The sequence below is a fragment of the Osmerus eperlanus genome, chromosome 7 (genome assembly GCF_963692335.1).
Source record: "Osmerus eperlanus chromosome 7, fOsmEpe2.1, whole genome shotgun sequence".
NCBI classification, from domain to species: domain Eukaryota; kingdom Metazoa; phylum Chordata; class Actinopteri; order Osmeriformes; family Osmeridae; genus Osmerus; species Osmerus eperlanus.
Window position 1 is genome coordinate 2,315,746 of NC_085024.1, and position 23,894 is coordinate 2,339,639.

The 23,894-nt window shown below is 48.3% G+C and overlaps 3 protein-coding genes across 4 annotated transcripts in view; 1 reads left to right on the forward strand and 2 right to left on the reverse strand.

Moving 5' to 3' along the window:
- Positions 1–2,368: 2,368 nt before the first annotated feature.
- On the reverse strand, positions 2,369–10,013 carry LOC134024059 (CUB domain-containing protein 1-like). Of its 2 annotated transcripts, XM_062466453.1 has the most exons (7): positions 9,707–10,013; positions 8,612–8,974; positions 7,949–8,308; positions 7,419–7,619; positions 3,974–4,342; positions 3,144–3,494; positions 2,369–2,579 (listed from the first exon to the last, which is right to left on the reverse strand). In XM_062466453.1, exons 1-7 carry the CDS (start codon positions 9,999–10,001, stop codon positions 2,488–2,490), a joined length of 2,031 nt encoding a protein of 676 aa, XP_062322437.1. In that variant the 5' UTR covers positions 10,002–10,013; the 3' UTR covers positions 2,369–2,487. The 2 variants fall into 2 exon arrangements, with proteins under 2 accessions (XP_062322437.1, XP_062322438.1); XM_062466454.1 differs by lacking the exon at positions 2,369–2,579 and having other exon boundaries at positions 3,385–3,638.
- A 2,270-nt stretch (positions 10,014–12,283) lies between these two features.
- Positions 12,284–13,881, reverse strand: LOC134024060 (transmembrane protein 158). The gene has a single exon (XM_062466456.1). The coding sequence runs from the start codon at positions 13,435–13,437 to the stop codon at positions 12,697–12,699; it is 741 nt and encodes a 246-aa protein (XP_062322440.1). The 5' UTR covers positions 13,438–13,881; the 3' UTR covers positions 12,284–12,696.
- Positions 13,882–18,327: 4,446 nt separating this feature from the next.
- lars2 (leucyl-tRNA synthetase 2, mitochondrial) overlaps positions 18,328–23,894 on the forward strand; it is a 42,867-nt gene continuing 37,300 nt past the window's right edge. Inside the window, exons 1-2 of the mRNA XM_062466141.1 lie at positions 18,328–18,352; positions 18,459–18,571. Coding sequence (XP_062322125.1) covers positions 18,328–18,352; positions 18,459–18,571 — 138 coding nt within the window. The remainder of the gene's footprint in view (positions 18,353–18,458; positions 18,572–23,894) is intronic.

Consider the following 23,894-nt stretch of genomic DNA (forward strand, 5'->3'; position numbering starts at 1 on the left):
ACAGTGCATTACCCTACCCCCACCCCCACAGTGCATTACCCTACCCCTAACCCCACAGTGCATTACCCTACCCCCACCCCCACAGTGCATTACCCTACCCCTAACCCCACAGTGCATTACCCTACCCCCACCCCCACAGTGCATTACCCTACCCCCACCCCCACAGTGCATTACCCTACCCCCACCCCCACAGTGTATTACCCTACCCCTAACCCCACAGTGCATTACCCTACCCCCACCCCCACAGTGTATTACCCTACCCCTACCCCCACAGTGCATTACCCTACCCCCACCCCCACAGTGCATTACCCTACCCCCACCCCCACAGTGTATTACCCTACCCCTACCCCCACAGTGCATTACCCTACCCCCACCCCCACAGTGCATTACCCTACCCCCACCCCCACAGTGCATTACCCTACCCCCACCCCCACAGTGCATTACCCTACCCCTACCCCCACAGTGTATTACCCTACCCCTACCCCCACAGTGCATTACCCTACCCCCACCCCCACAGTGCATTACTCAATCAGCATGCTCAGAATGTAGATGACGCCAGAACAGACCTGAATATGCACGGTGAACACTGAGGTTTTCATTTGAAAGTCTTAACTGAGTCTGAGAGACTTGGCCTGAGCTTGGATGTGTTCTGTTAGAGCAGAGGACAGAGAGCGTGGCAGAGGGGATTTTCATTACTTTGCTTGTGCTGCCCCCTATTGGTTGTCATTATTATTGAGTTAGTATCACATTTGTTTTACAAAACATAATTAATGATTGTCCCAACAGCTCTGTCTCCTAAAGAAGTGGATTGATCTGTTAAAAGGAAGAAGCTGGATGTTATGTTATGTATGAACAGTACATTTATTTTGATAAAATACTCCTTACATTAGCTTGTTGAAATAAATTCCCCAGTGACATGGAATGTGTGGCCCAAAGCAGTATCTGAACGTAGACCATTAGGGTTAGCTACACATTTGGTTTGAGAGTGTGTTTATACTCCATCTTTAAAAACCAAAGTAAGAGGCGTCTATTTGATATACATGCAATATAAGGCGTATACAAATCGGTGAGTAACTTGATTTGGCATGAGGTTGGTTCAAGAAAAAGCTTTGATAAAAGTTTTTGTAGCTTCACACTGGGCAAGAGTTACATTTCTGTACTAGGCTACATTTCACTGACGGGTAGTTCCAGTGTAGTTAATCTTCATTTAATGTAGAGTAACTGGTGATGTATCTCACTGCCCAACACTAATAATACGTCAATGCGTTTGCTATCACTGTGCTAGTGTTCGAGCAATTACAGTTAGTTAACCGTTGGTCAGCTTTGACGAAAACGTTCTGCATGTGTGAAGATGACAGCTGCTCACACAGTTCGACCTTCTAATTGGCTGCAGGCCTCCCCAGGTACGGGGTCTGACTGCCTGCCAGCTGCTCCCAACAGGCTGATCCCGCCCCCTCCTCCAGGCCTCCCCAGGTACGGGGTCTGACTGCCTGCTGCTCCCAACAGGCTGATCCCGCCCCCTCCTCCAGGCCTCCCCAGGTACGGGGTCTGACTGCCTGCTGCTCCCAACAGGCTGATCCCGCCCCCTCCTCCAGGCCTCCCCAGGTACGGGGTCTGACTGCCTGCTGCTCCCAACAGGCTTATCCCGCCCCCTCCTCCCCAGGTACGGGGTCTGACTGCCTGCTGCTCCCAACAGGCTGATCCCGCCCCCTCCTCCTCCTGTGTGAAATATGAAACACCGCCACGGCGCCTTCTTGGGAAATGCCGCATTGTCTCCTGGGTGCCAGGGAATCAATACAAGGAAGTTCAAGCTAGTCAGCTAGTGCTGGGTCCCCTGACTGCTCCCTCTCCCCTCCCTCCTCCCTCCTCTCTCCCCTCCCTCCTCTCCCCTCCCTCTTTCATTGATTTAGGAGGCTGGAGGCTGGGAAGGAGAGAAACCGTGTTGTGAGAGTAGCAATGTATGTATGAGAAGCCAGGTGATCTGGTGCAGAAGGGACACTTATGGGTCAGAGTTGGCTCCCCTCTCTCCCCTCCCTTCTTCCTCCCCAGGTCAGAGGTCAGAGGTTGAGGAGCTGACAGACTCTCCCTCTCAGATGCTCACTTCATCGTCCGTCGTGGACGACTGATGGCTGGCCGGTCTGCCAGGGAGGGGTGGGGCCAAGAACGGCCGGTAGGTACCGACCTCCGCCCCCCCGTCTGCTCCCCCCTCCTTTGCCCCCTCCTCCGGCCCCCCCTCTGCCCCCCGGCCCGAAGACGGCGGCGTGGTTCCGGTAAACGTCCGGTGAGTGTCCGTCTCAGCTCCTGACGGGTCGTCTCTCAGCAGGGGGCCGTAGAGCGCCGTGTCCTCGATGGAGGCGTATACGTGCGCCTCGTCATCCTCGTGGAGTTTGGGGTTGGCGTGGAGACCAGGCAGGAAGCTGGTCCCGTTGGGGTTGTAGATGGACACCCGGGGAGGAAGCTGCTTCTTCTTTTTCCTGACGGCCTGCCTCACCTTCTCACCAAGCACACCACAGCCAGACCGGTCACCGTGACAACCAGCAGAGCCCCCACCACGCCCAGGATGGTCGTCACAAGCTTGTCTGAGGAGCATTGAGAGACACACATACACACACCCCGCACACGCACACACACCCCAAACACACACACACCCCGCACAGACACACACTCATCACTGAGCCAGATAAAGCCATCATGTAATACCCAGGAACACAGCTTACATGAGTATTACACTTAGTATTAAGTTGATGAAAACTCCCTCCCTCTCCCCCTCCCCCTCTCTGTGCCTCATATCTCACATCTTGTCCACTTGCCCCCTCCCCCTCTCCCTCCCTCCACATCTCCCACTCCCTCTCTCACTCCTCTCTCATCCTTTCTTTACATCTCTCTCCCTCAAATTTGACATTTTATTCATTTAACACACTTTCTCCAAAACAACATATAAATAAATTCCTCCACTTCCTCTCCTCTATCTCATACCCTCCACACCCCCTCTCCCCCACCCCCTCCACCCCTTCACCATCCGCCCCTTCCAACCCCACCCCCTCACCCTCCTCCACCCCCTTTTCCACCCCCTCTCCCTTCACCTCCTGCCCCCTCCACCCCCCCTCCACCCCCCCTCCACCTCACCTCCACCCCCTCCTCACCCTCACGCAGGGTGATCTCCATGACAGCCTTGAAGACCCCAGTCTCCGGGTGACAGTTGGACATGTTGAGGTAGAAGCTGCGTGTGACTGTGACGTGTGTGCTGGGCTCCTCATCCTCGCGGCGGCTGTACATCTCCTCCAGAGAGCCCAGGCACTGCACCTGGATGTTGGTGTGCAGCCGGCTGCACCTGGGCTGGGACACCTCCAGGAAGGTCACCACGGCGTGCACCTGGGGGGGCACGGTCACCATCCAGGAGACGGTGGCGTTGGGCTTCATCCCCGCTGGCCCGCCAGGGGTGGACAGGAGGAGGGGCCTGGCCGTCTTCAGAGACACGGTGAATATGTACCGTTCTGTGTTGGGGACAGACAGGGTGAATATGTACCGTTCTGTGTTGGGGACAGACAGGGTGAATATGTACCGTTCTGTGTTGGGGACAGACAGGGTGAATATCTAACGTTCTGTGTTGGGGACAGACAGGGTGAATATGTACCGTTCTGTGTTGGGTTAGGATTAGACAGTATCATCGTTACCAGACACAACTCTACAGGGGAAACATCATACTGTACTTAAAGTATACTTACACAGTATAAGTACAAACATACTGACATACAGTTGGCAGTAAGTATGTGAATGTACAAAATCAGTACATCTGTAGTACTTCCAATATAAATATAATGAAAATTTATTATTATTTATTCCCATCAAGGTATTTTTCTATCATTTAGTAATGTTAACTTGATTCAAGTGTACTATTTTCCTGCTTGTGCTGAAGGTATTATCTGGACTGTATACTGTGACTCTTGTAAACATTGATAAATAAGGTTGTTACCAGAGATCCTCTGGCTGAAGCTGATGTTGATCACGGGGTCAGAGGTCAGGCGTAAATCGCTCCCCTCGAGGGCGTTGGCTGTGATGGTCATGTTGGCATACACCTGGACCTTACCCACCGCCCCCTGGGGGCAAAATTGGCCTATGGGGGTGCCATCGCCCTCGGCAACTGTGAGCGTGACGTTGCCATGGCATTGATGGTGGTCTCCGGGGTGTAGTTGCGTCAGCCCTCCACCAGGGAGCAGCTCCACCGCGGCGTGCCGGGGGGGGCGGACCAGCCAGGTGATGCGGTGCAGGGGGGTGGGGAAGCACGAGGGCATGGGGGGGATCGTCAACGGCACAGCTGGACAGTCTTTCAGAACGCTGCATTCTGGGAAATGAATGGTAGAGCATGGGGATGGGTATAGCTCAGTGGTAGAGCATGGAGATGGGTATAGCTCAGTGGTAGAACATGGGGATGGGTATAGCTCAGTGGTAGAGCATGGGGATGGGTATAGCTCAGTGGTAGAACATGGGGATGGGTATAGCTCAGTGGTAGAGCATGGGGATGGGTATAGCTCAGTGGTAGAACATGGGGATGGGTATAGCTCAGTGGTAGAACATGGGGATGGGTATAGCTCAGTGGTAGAACATGGGGATGGGTATAGCTCAGTGGTAGAGCATGGGGATGGGTATAGCTCAGTGGTAGAACATGGGGATGGGTATAGCTCAGTGGTAGAACATGGGGATGGGTATAGCTCAGTGGTAGAACATGGGGATGGGTATAGCTCAGTGGTAGAGCATGGGGATGGGTATAGCTCAGTGGTAGAACATGGGGATGGGTATAGCTCAGCGGTAGAGCATGGGGATGGGTATAGCTCAGTGGTAGAACATGGGGATGGGTATAGCTCAGTAGTAGAACATGGGGATGGGTATAGCTCAGTGGTAGAACATGGGGATGGGTATAGCTCAGTAGTAGAACATGGGGATGGGTATAGCTCAGTAGTAGAACATGGGGATGGGTATAGCTCAGTGGTAGAACATGGGGATGGGTATAGCTCAGTGGTAGAACATGGGGATGGGTATAGCTCAGTGGTAGAACATGGGGATGGGTATAGCTCAGTAGTAGAACATGGGGATGGGTATAGCTCAGTGGTAGAACATGGGGATGGGTATAGCTCAGTAGTAGAACATGGGGATGGGTATAGCTCAGTAGTAGAACATGGGGATGGGTATAGCTCAGTAGTAGAACATGGGGATGGGTATAGCTCAGTAGTAGAACATGGGGATGGGTATAGCTCAGTGGTAGAGCATGGGGATGGGTATAGCTCAGTGGTAGAACATGGGGATGGGTATAGCTTGGTGGTAGAACATGGCGATGGGTATAGCTCAGTGGTAGAACATGGGGATGGGTATAGCTCAGTGGTAGAACATGGGGATGGGTATAGCTCAGTGGTAGAGCATGGGGATAGGTATAGCTCAGTGGTAGAACATGGGGATGGGTATAGCTCAGTGGTAGAACATGGGGATGGGTATAGCTCAGTGGTAGAACATGGGGATGGGTATAGCTCGGTGCTAGAACATGGGGATGGGTATAGCTTGGTGGTAGAACATGGTTATGGGTATAGTTCAGTGGTAGAACATGGGGATGGGTATAGTTCAGTGGTAGAACATGGGGATGGGTATAGCTCAGTGGTAGAACATGGGGATGGGTATAGCTCAGTGGTAGAACATGGGGATGGGTATAGCTCAGTAGTAGAACATGGCGATGGGTTTAGCTCAGTGGTAGAACATGGGGATGGGTATAGCTCAGTGGTAGAACATGGGGATGGGTATAGCTCAGTGGTAAAGCATAGTGATGGGTATAGCTAAGTGGTAGAACGTGGGGATGGGTATAGCTCAGTGGTAGAACATGGGGATGGGTATAGCTCAGTGGTAGAGCATGGGGATGGGTATAGCTCAGTGGTAGAACATGGGGATGGGTATAGCTCAGTGGTAGAGCATGGGGATGGGTATAGCTCAGTGGTAGAGCATGGGGATGGGTATAGCTCAGTGGTAGAACATGGGGATGGGTATAGCTCAGTGGTAGAACATGGGGATGGGTATAGCTCAGTGGTAGAACATGGGGATGGGTATAGCTCAGTGGTAGAACATGGGGATGGGTATAGCTCAGTGGTAGAACATGGGGATGGGTATAGCTCAGTGGTAGAGCATGGGGATGAGTATAGCTCAGTGGTAGAACATGGGGATGGGTATAGCTTGGTGGTAGAACATGGCGATGGGTATAGCTCAGTGGTAGAACATGGGGATGGGTATAGCTCAGTGGTAGAACATGGGGATGGGTATAGCTCAGTGGTAGAGCATGGGGATAGGTATAGCTCAGTGGTAGAACATGGGGATGGGTATAGCTCAGTGGTAGAACATGGGGATGGGTATAGCTCAGTGGTAGAGCATGGGGATAGGTATAGCTCAGTGGTAGAACATGGGGATGGGTATAGCTCAGTGGTAGAACATGGGGATGGGTATAGCTCAGTGGTAAAGCATGGGGATCGGTATAGCTCAGTGGTAGAACATGGGGATGGGTATAGCTCAGTGGTAGAACATGGGGATGGGTATAGCTCAGTGGTAGAGCATGGGGATGGGTATAGCTCAGTGGTAGAACATGGGGATGGGTATAGCTCAGTGGTAGAGCATGGGGATAGGTATAGCTCAGTGGTAGAACATGGGGATGGGTATAGCTCAGTGGTAGAACATGGGGATGGGTATAGCTCGGTGCTAGAACATGGGGATGGGTATAGCTCAGTGGTAGAACATGGTTATGGGTATAGTTCAGTGGTAGAACATGGGGATGGGTATAGTTCAGTGGTAGAACATGGGGATGGGTATAGCTCAGTGGTAGAACATGGGGATGGGTATAGCTCAGTGGTAGAGCATGGGGATGGGTATAGCTCAGTGGTAGAGCATGGGGGTGGGTATAGCTCAGTGGTAGAACATGGGGATGGGTATAGCTCAGTGGTAGAACATGGGGATGGGTATAGCTCAGTGGTCGAGCATGGGGATGGGTATAGCTCAGTGGTAGAACATGGTTATGGGTATAGTTCAGTGGTAGAACATGGGGATGGGTATAGTTCAGTGGTAGAACATGGGGATGGGTATAGCTCAGTGGTAGAACATGGGGATGGGTATAGCTCAGTGGTAGAGCATGGGGATGGGTATAGCTCAGTGGTAGAGCATGGGGGTGGGTATAGCTCAGTGGTAAAGCATAGTGATGGGTATAGCTAAGTGGTAGAGCATGGGGATGGGTATAGCTCAGTGGTAGAACATGGGGATGGGTATAGCTCAGTGGTCGAGCATGGGGATGGGTATAGCTCAGTGGTAGAACATTTAACTGCAGATTGAGAGGTAGTAAGTTCAAAATCTGACATTGTGGTTACCTGAGATAAGTGACTCATGGAGGTTGTGGTTACCTATGAGCTTGCTGGCTGTGAGCAGGAGGTGGTGAGGAAGGCAGGACTGGAAGGCCAGCAGAGCGACGCTGCCAGAGAGAGCTGTGGCCTCCTGCAGGACGTCAGAGTTCAGCTTCAGCTCACAGTCTGGGCCGGCCTGGGGCGTCTTCTCCACGTGGATGGAGAAGCCTCTCCTATTCCTCAGGTCCACCCTGCACAGCGCTGCACGGAGGAACAGGAGCCAGTGGGTGGTGGGGCCACCAAGGGGGGCCAGGGGGGACACGGCCACCCGGATAGAATCGGCGGGCCCCCCCCACTGGTCTCCCCTTCCGAGGCACATATGGCCTGGATTTATTTTATTTTGTACTACTCAAAAAGGTTAACTGTACCGGTATTAGTGTATGCACATCAGATAATTAGTAACATTAATTGTAAATAAAGAAATAAAAGTATATCAGTATGCGATTCCGTAACTACCCTTTATACTACAACAGCATCATAGAATTCCCCTATGAAAAATGTCTGGGGTCTGCTCTGTCCATGTTGCTCACCTGGGGGGCTCCCCCTGGTGGTGGACACCAGGAGGTGCAGGGAGAGTCCAGGATGCTTCAGGTCCACTTCACAGTTCCTCAGGGTCAGGGAGAAGGAGCCTGTTAGCCTGGTGGGCTGGGGGTCGTCCAGGCCCAGGACCAGGACCCCTGAGCTGCTCCGCTGGTACCCCACCCCGGCCTCCTTCTTCAGGCAGCGCGGCCGTGAGACAGCCAGGAAGGTGATGGAGCTGCTGTGTTTGGGCTGGACCGCGAATCGCCACTCCATCAGGTCGTCGTCAGAGAAACCGTCGGGGTAATTCGGGGAGAACAGCTCCGTGGACAAGGTCCCCCCGGGAGCGGTTACCGTGACGACGGCGAGGGCTGCCAGGGGAAATGGAGAGAGGTGTGAGTGTGTGTGTGAGAGTGTGAGTCTGTGTGTGTGTATCTGTACACACCATTGATGATCACGAACACAACAGCCCCAGGACTAAGAACAACCTCTCACCTACTCACTTTTATGTATTTATTTTTTGCCTTTATAACTTACTGTTGGAGAGAGACAGGAGAGCAGAGAGAGAGAGATGGGTCGAAGACTAACAGGAAATGGCCCCCTATGTTAGGCATCAGCCTTAAGCGGTACCCACTCATACCCAGTGAGCTAGCGGGGCTCCCCCCCCGACTCACATTTAATGTCCTCTCCGACAGCCACGGGGAAAACGGCCGGCTCCAGCTCCACCCCGCCTGGGACCTCCAGGGACAGCTGGCCCAGACGCGGGAGCTGCACCCCGCTCACGGAGCCTCCTCGGCAGTAGGTTCCCAGAACCACCGTCCCCGTGCTCTGGAAGGCCTGGAGGGAGTAGGTGTGCTGGTCGGGACAAGCCTGCGCAGGCTGGATCTGGGTCAGCCCCGTGGGGGACACGTCCAGGAGGAGGGCACTGGGTCCGGAGGCCCTCAGGGTCCAGGAGAAGGTCCGGGCGAAGCTCTGCAGAGGCCTGCTGCCTGAGTCTGTCTGTCTGACATCCTCACTGCAGGAGCTGGAGGTACACACTGAGGGGAGGGGCAGAGAGGGCCAGAGGAGGGATGGGGAAGAGGGAAGAGGAGAGGTTGAGTGGAGGAAAAGAGGGATTGGAGGGAGAGAAGGAGAGCAGGCAGTGGGAGGCCGTGAGCAAGGGGAGACAGAGTGTTAAACAGCAGGCTGCAGTTAACAGCCTCGACTGATAAGCTGCTCTGTAATTAACAGTTACTCCGATAACAACTACACAAAGGGACATTCCTCCTTCCAGCATGGGACTAGCTGTCATCAGTAAAGACTGTCTTGTGGCACAGTGCCACCCTAGATGGTGCCATGCCATCCGACCTGGTACAAAGTTCCTACCCTAACATGTTCACAGGAGACATTCATTGTAAATTCATGACATAAGCCTTGCCAGGCTTCCAGTGACAGTTGACAGAGGTCTTACATTTACATTTGATGATGAAAGACCTCTCTCAACTGTCACTGGAAGCTACATTTTAGCAGGTCATCATGTTATCCAAAGTACAAAGTAAGTAAAGTAAAAATACAGCGTATAGATGGTTCAGCAGAAGATCAAGGATTAGAAGCGCACAGTTCTAACACTGTTTCAGTAATCAGACTCAACGAACGATCTGTATTTACTAGCCACATCGCCAGGTAAACACATCTCAGCGACCAGGCACTGTGAACTAAATCACAGTGCAACAATACTATCTCGATGACAGCAGCTGACTAGCGTATGGCGAACAACACAAACATGGTACCTATTTCTCTGCTGACTCTGACGGTGAAGAGCCCCTCGGGGCTAGGACAGGTGAACTCCACGGGCGTGGCCTCCGGGCCCCTCAGCACCACAGAAGAAGAGCATGACCTCCGGAGACCTCCACCGGAGCACACCGCGCACTTTGACCCTGTGAGCTCCCTCCTGCTGATGTTGAAAGTCGTGCCCTGGTCTGGGGTCAGGGTCACCGCGAGACCCTCTGGATCACATGAACCACAACGAACAACTACATCACTTCTGGTTTGGAGTTTGAGTAGACCACATGTTACCGTCATCATAGCAGTTAGAACTAACGTGAAAACAAATGAAAGTTTCCTTGATTAAGTAACCCCCCCGTTTAAACATGATAATGTATTGGATGTTTGTATACTTAGTAAAAAGTATACGGTAATTTCTCCTAGATTGTCAGTGTGTGTGTGGATGACATTTGCGGAGGATGTGTGCGGATGATGTGTGCGGATGATGTGTGTGGATGATGTGTGCGGATGATGTGTGAGGATGATGTGTGCGGATGATGTGTGCGGATGATGTGTGCGGATGATGTGTGCGGATGATGTGTGAGGATGATGTGTGCGGATGATGTGTGCGGATGATGTGTGCGGAGGATGAGTGAGGATGATGTGTGCGGATGATGTGTGCGGAGGATGAGTGAGGATGATGTGTGCGGATGATGTGTGCGGATGATGTGTGCGGATGATGTGTGCGGATGATGTGTGCGGATGATGTGTGGATATTGTGTGATGATGGCGATGCCACAGCTGACAGTGAGAGCTCAGCTCTGCTCCCTGTATGACTAACCACATCTGACTGGCATCCTAAACAAACACATCCTACATTTGCATGAACTCCTCTGTTGTCCTCTATCCCTCCGTTCACCATTGCTGCCTCTCCCATCTCCTCCCTGTACATTGCCCTTGATGACTGTTTCTTCGCCAGTCTGACTTAATCTAATGTGTTCATTTAGCAGACACTTTTATCCAGATCCATGTACATCTGCAGTTTATGCTCTAACCACTAAGCTTCCCCTACTAAACCCATTCGCCAGTTGGTCTGTCTCTCTGCCTCTGGTTGACGTCCTCTCCGTAGGGCGCTTAACACGGCAGAGAGAGGGCTCTTCGTCATGTGCTGGGTTCAGACTGGTAAACACAGCGCCCGTGTCTCTGAAAGCATGCGCGATGAAGCACAGCTGTCACAATAGTCTGGGATAACACATTAAGACCACAACAGGCCGGGTTTTATTTTATTTTGTTACAAAGTTTCAAACCGATTTCTGACTATAATAAATGGTTGGGATGTAATGTAATGAACTGGATGACTCAAAATCCAACTTTGACATAAGACACGTGTTATGCATAAAGTATGTTAACAAACCGAGTGGGACCGAACAAATGCAGTAGGCTAGCCTATGATTTGTAACTAGTAAATTATTATGACCCACGCAAATGACATTTCGTGCAATACTTGTTGTGCCTCTTATGGGGGTAGATTTGTGTCTTTATGTTGAGTGCGAAACTTTTTCATTGCATACAAAAATAATGTAACCTTTTTCGAAAGGCTTTTGCTCTCAAAACGTTGGTTGGTTAGCAATGTATTTGCTTTGCATGCGTAGCGTTTTAATCTCGATTACGTAAAGATCATTTTTGTTTGTGGGTGTTTTGAAATGCAAAAAGTGTTGCACTCAACATCAATGCACAAATGTACACACACCTTCAGACACACACACACAAACGACATTGGAAGTTAATCACAACAGGTAGTCTGATTCTTTCACGGATGAAAAATGTTCCAGCAGCCTGTGGGCTCCCTGCAGGCACACAGCTGCCATGGGTCTACTCTCTCACTAGCACTGTGGGACGTTTTGCTTTAAAGGCGGAAAAACGGATTGTGTCATTATCCTATCTAGTCCATAGGCCTAAAATTCGTAGCGAAAACGGGTATGGAATCTGAGATTCAGGCCTAAATGTCACTAATTCTTACACCCTTTATTTAGCAAAGTTATGGGTAATGCTAATTAACTTTTCCAATATCGAATAATTTACACGTGACAATCAATGGATCCAGGCCTTTGTAAAATCTCCTGGGGAAACATTCTCCTTCTTCGATCGTTTCAGCTTACCTGATACAACGAAAACCGCGCTTGTAACTCCCAAAATCTGAAGAACCAAGCCGATCTTTGATGAGGTCATACTTGACTTTTAATTGACAGATTAGTTATACAGAAGGCTTAGTTTACGTAAAAGCAGTGTTGCTATGACGGACTCGCCTAGTTTTACAGTGCTGGACTTTATTTCCTGCCTAACGTCACACAACTATAAGGCGTTGACTCAGGTAGGCTACTGCAGTTATAACCGGATGTATAACTGGGGGGCTGAAAATTGTTGATACCAACCGCAAAAAAAGAAAAGAAAAAGTAAACAGTCCGTAGAGTATAAATAGAAACACTTACTTTAATTTAGTTTAATTCCCATACAAATATATGTATACAAATAAGCTCTGAGCAAGAAAAATCTAATATTAACCTGTTAATATTGAGGTTCATATCAGTTTGATACAACGTCAATATTGCAGTGGTCCCAGGCCTACAGTTTTAAAAATATCTAGTCTATATAATGAAATATACAGTAAGTAGGCCTACTATCAACTAGTCAACACTAGGCTACACCCGATCACAGCACATTATAAACTTCAAGTGTCTGAGGTCTAAGCACAGCACACACCACAATATCCATATACATTTAAAAACTATACAAACACTGCTTTAAAAAAACTTACTTAGCCTAATCTATTAATCTATGTTGTAGGCTAGCCCATAGTGTTATAGGGCCTATCGGTAAAGGTCTACTGAGACAGTTTAAGTTATAAATGTAAACAATTTTTTCCAATAACATGAGTAACAGTTGATTGTTGGCTACATCATTTCCTTTAAAGAGGCAGCTTGGTCTTACATTTCATGTTTGATTTGAGTTTGTTTTCTTATCTAGGTCGTCTCTGTTCCATCCCGTTAGGCAGAAATCCTGCTATGATAGGCACCGGCCAAATGAGAGCAGCAACACTCCACACGATGATGACCAAAGTCATGAAACAAGCCACGAGAGTGGACTCGATGGGTTTACGGTTAAGCCTCCAACTTGTGTCGCCCTTCAGCTCGTCCAGGCTGAAGTCTATGCAGCAGAAAGTAATAGGATCCCCCGTTTGCTGCCCTCCCCTCGACCTGGCTTGACCGAATCGCCTGTACCGCGAGAGACCGCATCCAACGCAAAGCCTCAGTTCCTGTTGCCCGCCGGTGACGCCGAGGTGTTCGATGACAACCGGCGATATTGCCCGGTTGATGGCAGCGGTGAAAAATGCTCTGCCATGGTTGTTAGTGGTGTAGACAAACACTTCGCATTGAAAACCGAAACTGCTGTCCCACCGAACGACCAGCGAGGTCGGTAAAAGTCTGTGCACGCTGACATTGCACTGTGGCACTGGCTGCAGCGACGATCCGGATGAGGATTCGCTCTCCTCCACCGATCTCTTCGAGTACCGCACGTCCACTTCCAAGTTCGCCAGGAATCTGTTGGTGGAGTTGATGGGCGGGAGAAGGATGTCTTCGTCGTTCCAGCCACGGCAGCGCTGGAGGAGACCCGCTACAGTGGTCAGCGCCAACAGAAGAGTCCGAGATTGGTTCAGCATGGCATAGGGTGCGTCTCTCCTGCTCGCATGATGTTCCATGGAGTATGAAAAGCGACGGATGAGGCGTTTCCTTAAAACGGTAAACGTCTGTCACCAGCGCGCAAGTAAACAAGCGTCGATCGTCTGTCGTTGCCGGAGAGGAAAGTTGAGGATGTACCGATTGCGCACGGTTAAACATGGAAACGTCAATGTGTCCATCACACGCGAGTGCTCCCCCTCCCTCGACTGGGTTCTCTAAGTAACTGGAATTTTGCCAATCCGATCCCCGCTAAACTGGAGATAATCTGGCACACGGCGAGAACATCGTTCATTGCATTGCTAGAACCTCACGCTCTGAGATTCAGGTGTGCGCGCTGGCATGGGTAGTATAGGACTATAGGCACGTGCAGACTCCGCGCGACATACCGTTAATGGTCAAATTATTTCTCAAAATAAACAATATTTGTATTTTTATTGATCATTGTTGTATTGTTTTGTAATCCATCAAAACTCCTGGATAAAAAAAAAAATCAGTAGTCCCATTTTCTGTCGTGCCTATAGAAACACTCCAAGTATTGAAGGATCTCATCAATTGCTGCTAACTGAATCATTTTCTTCCGAATGTATGAGTAGGCTATGTTTTGCAGACTCGGTGTGTTTGTGTGCGTGGGTGGGTGGATGAAGTCTGTATTTGTTTGCGTGTGTGTGTGTGTGTGGGGAGAGAGAGAGAGAGAGAGAGAGAGAGAGAGAGAGAGAGAGAGAGAGAGAGAGAGAGAGAGAGAGAGAGAGAGAGAGAGAGAGAGAGCGAGAGAGCGAGAGAGAGAGGAGACATACCCAGACAGAGTGAGAGAGACGGAGAGGGAGAGATTAATGAGACACACCAAGCTAGGCTGCAGTCTTTAGGTGAAAGTCCACATTTACAGATCAGGGGTCTCACTTATAAACGTATTCAGACAGCAGAAAGTAAATGTGGGAAGAACGATTACTCCTAATATTTATATATTTTGTTTTCCTCACACGTTTTTTTCACTCCATATCATCATTATCATGAAGATTAAATCCAGCAGTGTTATTTGTGCTTGTACTGAGTTATAATTGTTCCATAAACACCTTAGAAAATCCAACTAAAATCTTAAATGAAAATTCAGCGCTGTCTCACCATCAGATTGTCCACTACCGGAGTGCATGGAATACAGGATAACATCACATATCCTACCTTTAGATAACCGCAGAACACAGTGTATAACTAAATATATTTCTTTAATAATGTGCATATATCATCATATATCAAAAATACAGCCGTTAAGCTCCCGCGAAATCGCTACACTCGACGTCCTCGTTATCAGTCCAAACTTTATACTGTTCATAACAAAACGCTTTTGTATGAGAGGCCGTATAGGCCTTAATTCATACTTGATCTCACATACACGCCATGACCTCACATATATACCATTATACTCTCACATATATACCATTATACTCTCACGTATATACCATTATACTCTCACATATACACCATTATACTCACATATACACCATTATACTCTCACATATACACCATTATACTCTCACATATACACTATTATACTCTCACATATATACACCATTATACTCTCACATATACACTATTATACTCTCACATATACACCATTATACTCTCACATATACACCATTATACTCTTGCACATAAACTGGCATACACTCTTACACACACAAAAATACCGTCTTATATGCACCATCATACTAAAGTATGACAATATATATAAGAGACAAATAGTATGTGTGAAACAGAATGTTACTATATGTAAGAGAATAACCGGATGTGTAAGAGAGAATACTTGTCTATGTGAGAGAGAATACTTGTCTATGTAAGAGAGAATACTTGTCTATGTGAGAGAGAATACTTGTCTATGTGAGAGAGAATACTTGTCTATGTGAGGGAGAATACTTGTCTATGTGAGAGAGTATACTTGTCTATGTGAGGGAGAATACTTGTCTATGTGAGAGAGTATACTTGTCTATGTGAGGGAGAATACTTGTCTATATGAGAAAGAATACTTGTCTATGTGAGAGAGTTTGTTTCAAACGGAAGGCAGTTTGATTGAAAAGGAAGTAGTACTGAATTCTCAGTTCCTGATTGGCTTACACATGAAGAAGAAGGATTTGGGGTAGATGTAGCTAACAACCACCTTCCCTATCAAGACGAGACTTAGTGACATGACAAGATGGCAGAGAGTGGGCGGCTTAATGAAGCCATTGGACTCATTAATAACATTTTAAATAGCCTACTCCAAATGCTGCGGCGTTATTGTAGGGAGGGCAGACACGTTCCTGAAATACGTTTTTAAAGTTATTCCTTGGGAAATTATGGAATTAAATTACATATTAACTATACTAAAATACTTGTGCACAATAATATTTGCTAAATGTAGACGTTTTTAAAGGTTTTTAATTTTACCTCGAAGCTTTTTGTGTGAGGGTTAGGGCTTAAAGAATATATTGTGCTTATTAAAGTTATGCATTGTGCTTATTAAAGTTATGAACTTAGAAGTGTGCTCAGGCTTAAACATTGGGTCTCACACTGAGTGTGGGAAGCAGGCTGTTCTTTGTGTCTATCTCTTCATTTTCAGAAACAACCTTGAAACTGGGTGGAGATGGCACCCGAGCAGGTGGGACGCGCGTAGGCAAGAACAACTCCCTGACGCACGAGAGAACAAACTCAACCCTTTTTTGATACTTGTGTTTTCAATTGCATTGTATATTATATGCTGGGGCAGGGAAAGATAGCCAGTTGGACTTCGTGAACCAGCCCAAACTCTGTAGCGGGTAGGGAAACGTAGACAACCCCAGAGCTCTGTACTTGTTGATTTCCAACTGCTGCATTAAAGCTGATATTATCGGACCTCTGCGACTCCAGACCACTCTTTCTAGAACACAGATTTGTGTCATTGAATACTATCATTACATATTGGAATAGACACATAGATATAAGAATCCTTCAGGCTAGTTTCACGACAGCGACTTTGGATGTAGACTTAGCTAATCAGCTAACATGTTAAAGTAGCCTATACTTTAACATGTTAGCTGATTAGCCAGTATGAGTGAGATATGTATACAGTCACATTAACGAACCTCTTCTTTGTAAACTATTTCGTCTTAAATACGATGGGAACACATCACATTAACAATTCCAAAACGCACCATGGTGCGTTTTGAATTTGGAATTTGGACGCTTGACAAAAACAATTGTTTAGCGTGCACACGCCAAACATTTTTTTGTTGTCAAGCGTCTCTAAACTCAGATTCCGAATCGGATCCATGAAGCTATTTCGTTGCAGTGAATGGGTGCGGGCACTCATCGGGCATAGGGGCCTACACTCAAATAGGATCTTAAAAGTCCCAACTGGAAAATGTTGTGAACAGATTAACATCAAGTTCAGGTTGTGGCATTGAAGTTTAGGTTAGTAGCCAAGGGTGTAAAGACCACTCGGCTACTTAAAGACGTCAACGGTTAAAACCCCAGTGCCACGGGACAGTATTCACAAAGGCATTGGCTTTAATTTAAATGATAATTTGTTTCATCAATTGAAAAACTGATCTAGGACTTTTGACTCAGGTAGTGGGGGTCGGTAAAGCTTCCTTAACAACTATGGAATTCTACATTTGAGTTTTTTAGTGGATTTGCTTGAATCGTTGTCAGAAATGTTGGAATCAAAGACGACAGCCATACGCAGTGGCTATTTCTAACGCTAACGATGACATGCGCCGGCTCTTCAGGCCTGGATCAGGTGCATCACGGAGCGGCAGCAGCACTCTGTCAGGAGTTAGTCTTAACCGAAATACTGCGGAGTTTGATATTGGGATTGCGCCATCACTTGGATGGCATTAAGACTAGCTCCTGACAGAGGGCTGCTGCCGCTCCTTGATGCACCTGATCCAGGTCTGAAGAGCCGGCGCATTTCATTGTCAACGTTAGCGTTAGAAACAGCCCCCGTGTATGGCTGTCGTCTTTGATACAACATTTCTGACAATGATGCCGCAGGATTTGGAGTATGCAAAATGTTATTAATGAATCCATCTTGTCATGTCACTCAGTCTCGTCTTGATAGGGAAAGTGGGCGTTAGCTACATCCACCCCAAATCCTTCTTCATGTGTAAGCCAATCAGGAACTGAGAATTCAGTACTACTTCCTTTTCAATCAAACTGCCTTCCGTTTCAATCAAACTCTCTCACATAGACAAGTATACTCTCTCACATAGACAAGTATTCTCCCTCACATAGACAAGTATTCTCTCTCACATAGACAAGTATTCTCTCTCACATAGACAAGTATTCTCTCTTACACATCCTGTTATTCTCTTACATATAGTAACATTCTGTTTCACACATACTATTTGTCTCTTACATATATTGTCATACTTTAGTATGATGGTGCATATAAGACGGTATTTTTGTGTGTGTAAGAGTGTATACCAGTTTATGTGCAAGAGTATAATGGTGTATATGTGAGAGTATAATGGTGTATATGTGAGAGTATAATGGTGTATATGTGAGAGTATAATAGTGTATATGTGAGAGTATAATGGTGTATATGTGAGAGTATAATAGTGTATATGTGAGAGTATAATGGTGTATATGTAAGAGTATAATGGTGTATATGTGAGAGTATAATGGTATATATGTGAGAGTATAATGGTATATATGTGAGGTCATGGCGTGTATGTGAGAGTATAATGGTGTATATGTGAGAGTATAATGGTATATACGTGAGAGTATAATGGTATATATGTGAGAGTATAATGGTATATATGTGAGGTCATGGCGTGTATGTGAGATCAAGTATGAATTAAGGCCTATACGGCCTCTCATACTTTTGTTTTCAAGTTGTATCTCGACTCAGGGGATCACTTGCTTGCTTGCTTGTATGTAGTTGTCCATCGAGGCCGATAATGACGTCCACTTCTGACTTCAACGGTGAGTTCTCTGGTGCTGTACCGGACCCAGCACATTTGGCGCCCTAGATTTATCACGAGCACTGATTTTACACTTCTTTAGCGTTGTTTTTATTTGGTCTTTATAGCGCTTCTTCTGCCCTCCAGCGGAGCGTTGGCCTTGGGCGAGCTGGCCATACATCACTTGGTGAGGCAGCCGATTGAGGGGCATCCTTATAACATGCCCCAGCCATTGCTGATGGTGGGTGATGGTGGGTGATGGTGGGTGATGGTGGGTGATGGTGGCTTCAATGCTCTTCTAGCCTGCTCATTTGAGGTTCTCAGTGTGTGGCACACGGTCACGCCAAGTGATTCCTAGCATGCGCTGGAGACAGCGGATGTGAAAATGCTCCAGGGACTTCAGATGGCAGCTGTAAGTGACCCAGGCTTCACAACTGTATAGGAGGGTGGTAATGCAAACAGCTTGATACACAGAGACTGTTGTATGGAGATATAAGTTCTTGTTTTGAAAGACCCGGCCAAAGGCAACTGATGCTTGTTCGATTCTGGATTCATTGTCGATGTTATTGTCCCCATTTGAATGATGGTACTACAGATAGATGCTTATCAGTGACGCTGAAGATGGGTGGAGTGGATGGGGTGCTCCATTGACAGACCTCTGTTTTGGTGATGTTGATAGTCAGCCCCATCCTGCTGTAAGCCTTCACGTGCACACTTGCCACTTGCACAGTTGATGGCAGCAGCAATATGCTGCCACTCGCACTGTTTTTTTTATTGGTGATCCACCGGCCACCAAATAATGTGGTTTTCGGGCCTCCACCTCCCCTATAGTAACAGTGTCTGACAAGTTGCGCTTTTTCGTTTTTTTCCCACCTGTCGCCATGATTCACCGCAACTAAAGAACCGCATGCCAGCTCATTGCTTAAAGGTGTGCTTATGCACGTCTGATTTTGGGGGGGGCGTACGCCATTATAGGCTTTTGGACTTATGTACACTTTTAGAAAGAATCCTAACGCAGTTTTATCTCTCTGAATTGCTCCTCCCAAGGTTTCTTCCATTTTTTCTCCTGTTGAGAGTTTTTTGGGGAGTTTTTCCTTGTCTTCCTTGAGGGTTTAGGTTAGGGAATCGGGCTGGTAATCCGAAGGTTGCCAGTTCGATTCCCGGTCATGCCAACTGACGTTGTGTCCTTGGGCAAGGCACTTCACCCTACTCGCTCTAGATAAGAGCGTCTGCTAAATGTAAATGATATGTAAATGTCTCCGCATATACAAATGAGTTGCCTTCAGTTTTGTCATCTAAAAAACTCCTCTTGAGGGTCTTTATGTCTTAAGCACGCTCGGTCATCTGCACGTGGAAAAAACCTGATACAGCTGGTTTCACAATTACTGCGCGCGACGCAGCTGCAGTCACGCGCATTCGATTTTGTTCCTCGCTCGAATAGACGTTTTCAACCTGGTGGCTATAGAGAGCACCTGACTTGTTTGCGAGAGCCGTGTCGCCTACCACCATGTCCCATGTCGCCATGTCCCTGTTCGCAGGTTTTGCATGCGCGTGATGGGGTTCCGTTTCTAATGAGCCTCCCACAGGTGGCTCGCGGGCCAGGTCACATCCCCGCATGAACACAAAGAACATTAGAGCGGACACCCTATTGTCTGACTCGAAGCCATTTTCAGGGGGCAATATTGAATTAAGGAATGCAGTTCATTTATTCAAAAGCGTATTCAATGTGGGTTATAGTTTCAGAGTACAATCCCAGATGTAGGCCTGTAGCCTAAGTACATATTTTTTTTGTGGTTAACAAAAACGTGATGTTCTATATAGAGACACTTCCGTTTTATCTCTTCCCTCGAAAATCCTCTCCTATCATTTATATACACCCCCTCTAGAGAGCGAAGTCAGTCGGCTAGCCAAGCCCTACGGGTCATTAATTTAGACGGGAAGAAAGGCATAGTAATAATTCATCATTGTGTCTTTCATCTTTGCTCGGGAATATGTATGACACGTATGAATTGTTTTCCTCAGTGCTGCTGAAATGGCTTAATTTGCCTCTAAGGACTGCCTCCCCGTGTTTGATATGAGTCGCAGCCGAAGCAAAAGACGCTGGCCGCATTTGGCCCCAATTTGCACCTGAAAGAGCTTCCCTCTCCGTTGTTTCGTCAAACCAAGTCTACGGACTACACGTGCTCCGAAACCCTGCAACTCTTCAACTGAACACACACGGACACACACATACTCCCACATACCCCCCAAATCCTGGCCCTCTGCTCGAGACTAGATTCGCACTGGCGAATAGAGAGAAAATGTAAATGGATTTCTTGTTCATTAATTATGCTATAAAAATGTAAATTGCTTCAGTGCCAAAAATGCTAATGGGACAGAGATAAAAGCCTCTTGTGCCAAAAGAGAATGTATAAAAGATTCATTTTCTCTTACGCCGCTGCCCAGGAAGTAGAGTTGTTAGTGGCGTCTGGCTCGGCTCCACGCGCTCTCTGTAGTATCAGACATCTCTCACCTGACCCATGCCTCACATTCGCTGGCTTAATTAGCTGCTGAATATTGGTCAGATGTTCCCTCCTCCCGTCCTCCTCTGAGCCAGGAGAGCGGGCCACCTCCTGCCTCGCTTCAGCGCCGCATTCCAGCCCTGCCCTCATTGCCACGGTAACCAACTTGACCCTTCATGCCGCTCGCTTAAATCGAGATGCGTTTTTTTTGTTTTTGGAAAGACCCAGAGAGATTTATAAGTAAGGCGCACTAATCCTATCCTCAGAGACACTTCTAAGAGTGGCTGTGGTAGACTGGGGGCTCGCCGCCCCCCTCCCTACGTCTCAATCTTAAAAGGCATTAGACCCCCCCCTCCCCCCTCCAGCCCCGCCTCTCCAGCCCCCCCCCTGTAGACGGCGTGTGTGGGACTGTTGAGGGGTTGGTTGGACAGACGAGAGGTGGGCTAATTAGTCTCGTTAATTACTGAGGAGCCCTGGTAACAACCGGCTGAGGAGGGGAGGGGGGGTGGGGTGGTGTTTGTCAGGAAATGATGTCTTCTCTCACAGGAAACACATTGACTTAATAATAAGCCCTGACGACTCACACACTGGATTTGGAATTGAATGCAATTAAATTGATAATGGAATAATGGAATCCTCAGTCTTCAACTCTACTCGCTAACATTTAGTGATCAGTACTGAAGTACTGAAATGTTGTGATCAGCGTTTTCATTACTGGAGCTTCAGTACAGTCTGAGTCTCTTCCCCACCCCCAGCCCCATCCTCGATAAGGCTGAAAACCAGGTTACCAAGAGTCCTGGGACCACTCCTTTCTGAAGAGAAGTGCTTCAAGTCAGGTGTCAGGATAACTGGGATAACATCTTCTTCCTGTCAGACGGTCTTCCTCGGCCGCCGTGCTCTCCGGTCTCTCCGTCTCCTCAGGGAGAAGACCAGCGAGGATCAGGCAGTCCTCTGACACGCTTGTTGTCTGGAAACAGGCCCTGAAAATCCCATCCCATTTGCGAGCGAGGCCAGGGGCATGCAGAGTGCTGCAGAACCATCACGCCACAGCCCCCTGGTCCTGGGCATGCGACATGGTGCGAGATTGCTTCTCGTCGTCACTGCTGATTTCCATCCGACGTGGATGTGAATCACAGGCTCATCCCTGAAAGGTCACTGTGGACAGGTGGAGACAAGCCTCTCCTTCTCTCCCCTCTCCCTCCCCTCTCCCCCTCCCCTCTCCTCCCCTCCCCTCTCTCTCCCCTCCCCTCCCCTCTCCTCCCCTCCCCTCTCCCTCCCCTCCCCTCTCCTCCCCTCTCCCCTCCCCTCTCCTCCCCTCTCCCCTCCCTCTCCTCCCCTCTCCTCTCCTCTCCTCTCCTCCCCTCCCCTCTCCTCCCCTCCCCTCTCTCCTCCCCTCTCCCCTCCCCTCCCCTCCCCAGGGCAGTTCAGTCGTTTGTCATCTGGTTCTGGGCTAGAGGAATGCAATCTCCCTTCTGAAACAGGGCAGCAGGAGTAATCACCTGTGGGCTGTTTATCATGGTTGGAACAGGGGAGGGGAGGGGGAGGCGAGGAGGGGACGGGAGGAGGGGAGAGGAGAAGAGAGGAGAAGAGAGGAGAAGAGAGGAGGGGAGGGGAGAGGAGGGGGTGGCAGTAACGACAGCTTGCATAGGAGATTACTGTTAGAAACCAGCAGAGGAATACTGTCAGAGCTCAGAAATCCCTGGGCAGAGTTAACCACAGCAGACAGACATGCTATTGTTCTGAGTGCTTCCCATCATACGGCAGCATAGAGAGGCTGTGTGAGGGAGCGTGTGATGGAGAGAGGACAAGGACAAGAAAGATAGAGAGATAAGATGGAGGAAGAGAGCGACAGCTGGATTCCCTCTCATGAGACAGACTCGATCACAGTGCCTTAATACAGAAGGGTTGTATGGTACATATCAATACACATTACTTAGATTATGATCCCAACCACTCATTTTACTGACGTTCTTGGCTGCAACGGTACAGGATTCAAAACGACCCAAGGTCAGGCGAAGTGGTTCAGCTGTTCAAAATAACCTAGAGCATTCTGAACTCTGAACTCATAGAACTCTGACCCGAGACTGCATGGGAAACAGCCCTGTGTGTCCATGGAGACACACCTCTCCACTTCCTGGAAGGGGAACATTATTGTTCATTAACATGAAAGCACATTAATAAAAGATCGACCACAGGATTACTGACCTCCAGATTAACCCAGTGCCTCTCTTTCTGGAAGACAGAGCACAACCCACTTCCTGTGGACCTGAGGGCATCTTAATAATACAGTCTGTTAGACAACTCAATATTCTCTAGTCTTTTTTGGAGTGCTGTAACTCAGCATGGAGCTTGGGTAACTTGGGTAAAGGGTGTGGGTCTCCTGTAGGGAATATTCAGACAGTGCGTTCACATGCGTGGATTTCTCGCTCTGCGAGCACTCTGCGAGCGCTCTGCGAGCGCTCTGCTAGCATGAAATCAAATCTCTGAGTGGAGGTGGCAAAGTTGGAAGCTATGTGCAGCTAGCTAGCTTGCTAGTTATGTCTGTAGCTATTAGTGTCCTTGTTTGCCTTGTCTGTCTTACAAAAAACATATGAAAGGGTGGTTGATGGCTGAGGTGACCCTAGCCATCTGCTACGTTTTAGTTTGAATCTCGTTAAACATACAAAAATACAGAATGCATATGTGAATGCCCCATTAGTGTATCGGGGGGGTTCTCCTGTAGACCAGGCCTTCATCCAACTCCTGCTCACGGTAACCAGGGTGATGACCGCATTGTAACCGAGGTGATGACCGCACGGTAACCGGGTGATGACCCATCTACAGCTGCAGACCTAAAGCTGTGTCTGACATGGCTCAGGAACCCATTTACCTTCTGTTTCTCTCTTCTATTGTCTCTCTCTTTATTTATTTCTTTTGAGTAAAGAGAGGAGAGTGCAGAGAGGAGAGAGGAGAGAGAGGAGAGAGTAGAGAGGAGAGAGAGGAGGAGAGAGAGGAGAGAGAGAGGAGAGAGAGGAGAGAGAGAAGAGAGGAGAGAGAGAAGAGAGGAGAGAGAGGAGAGAGGAG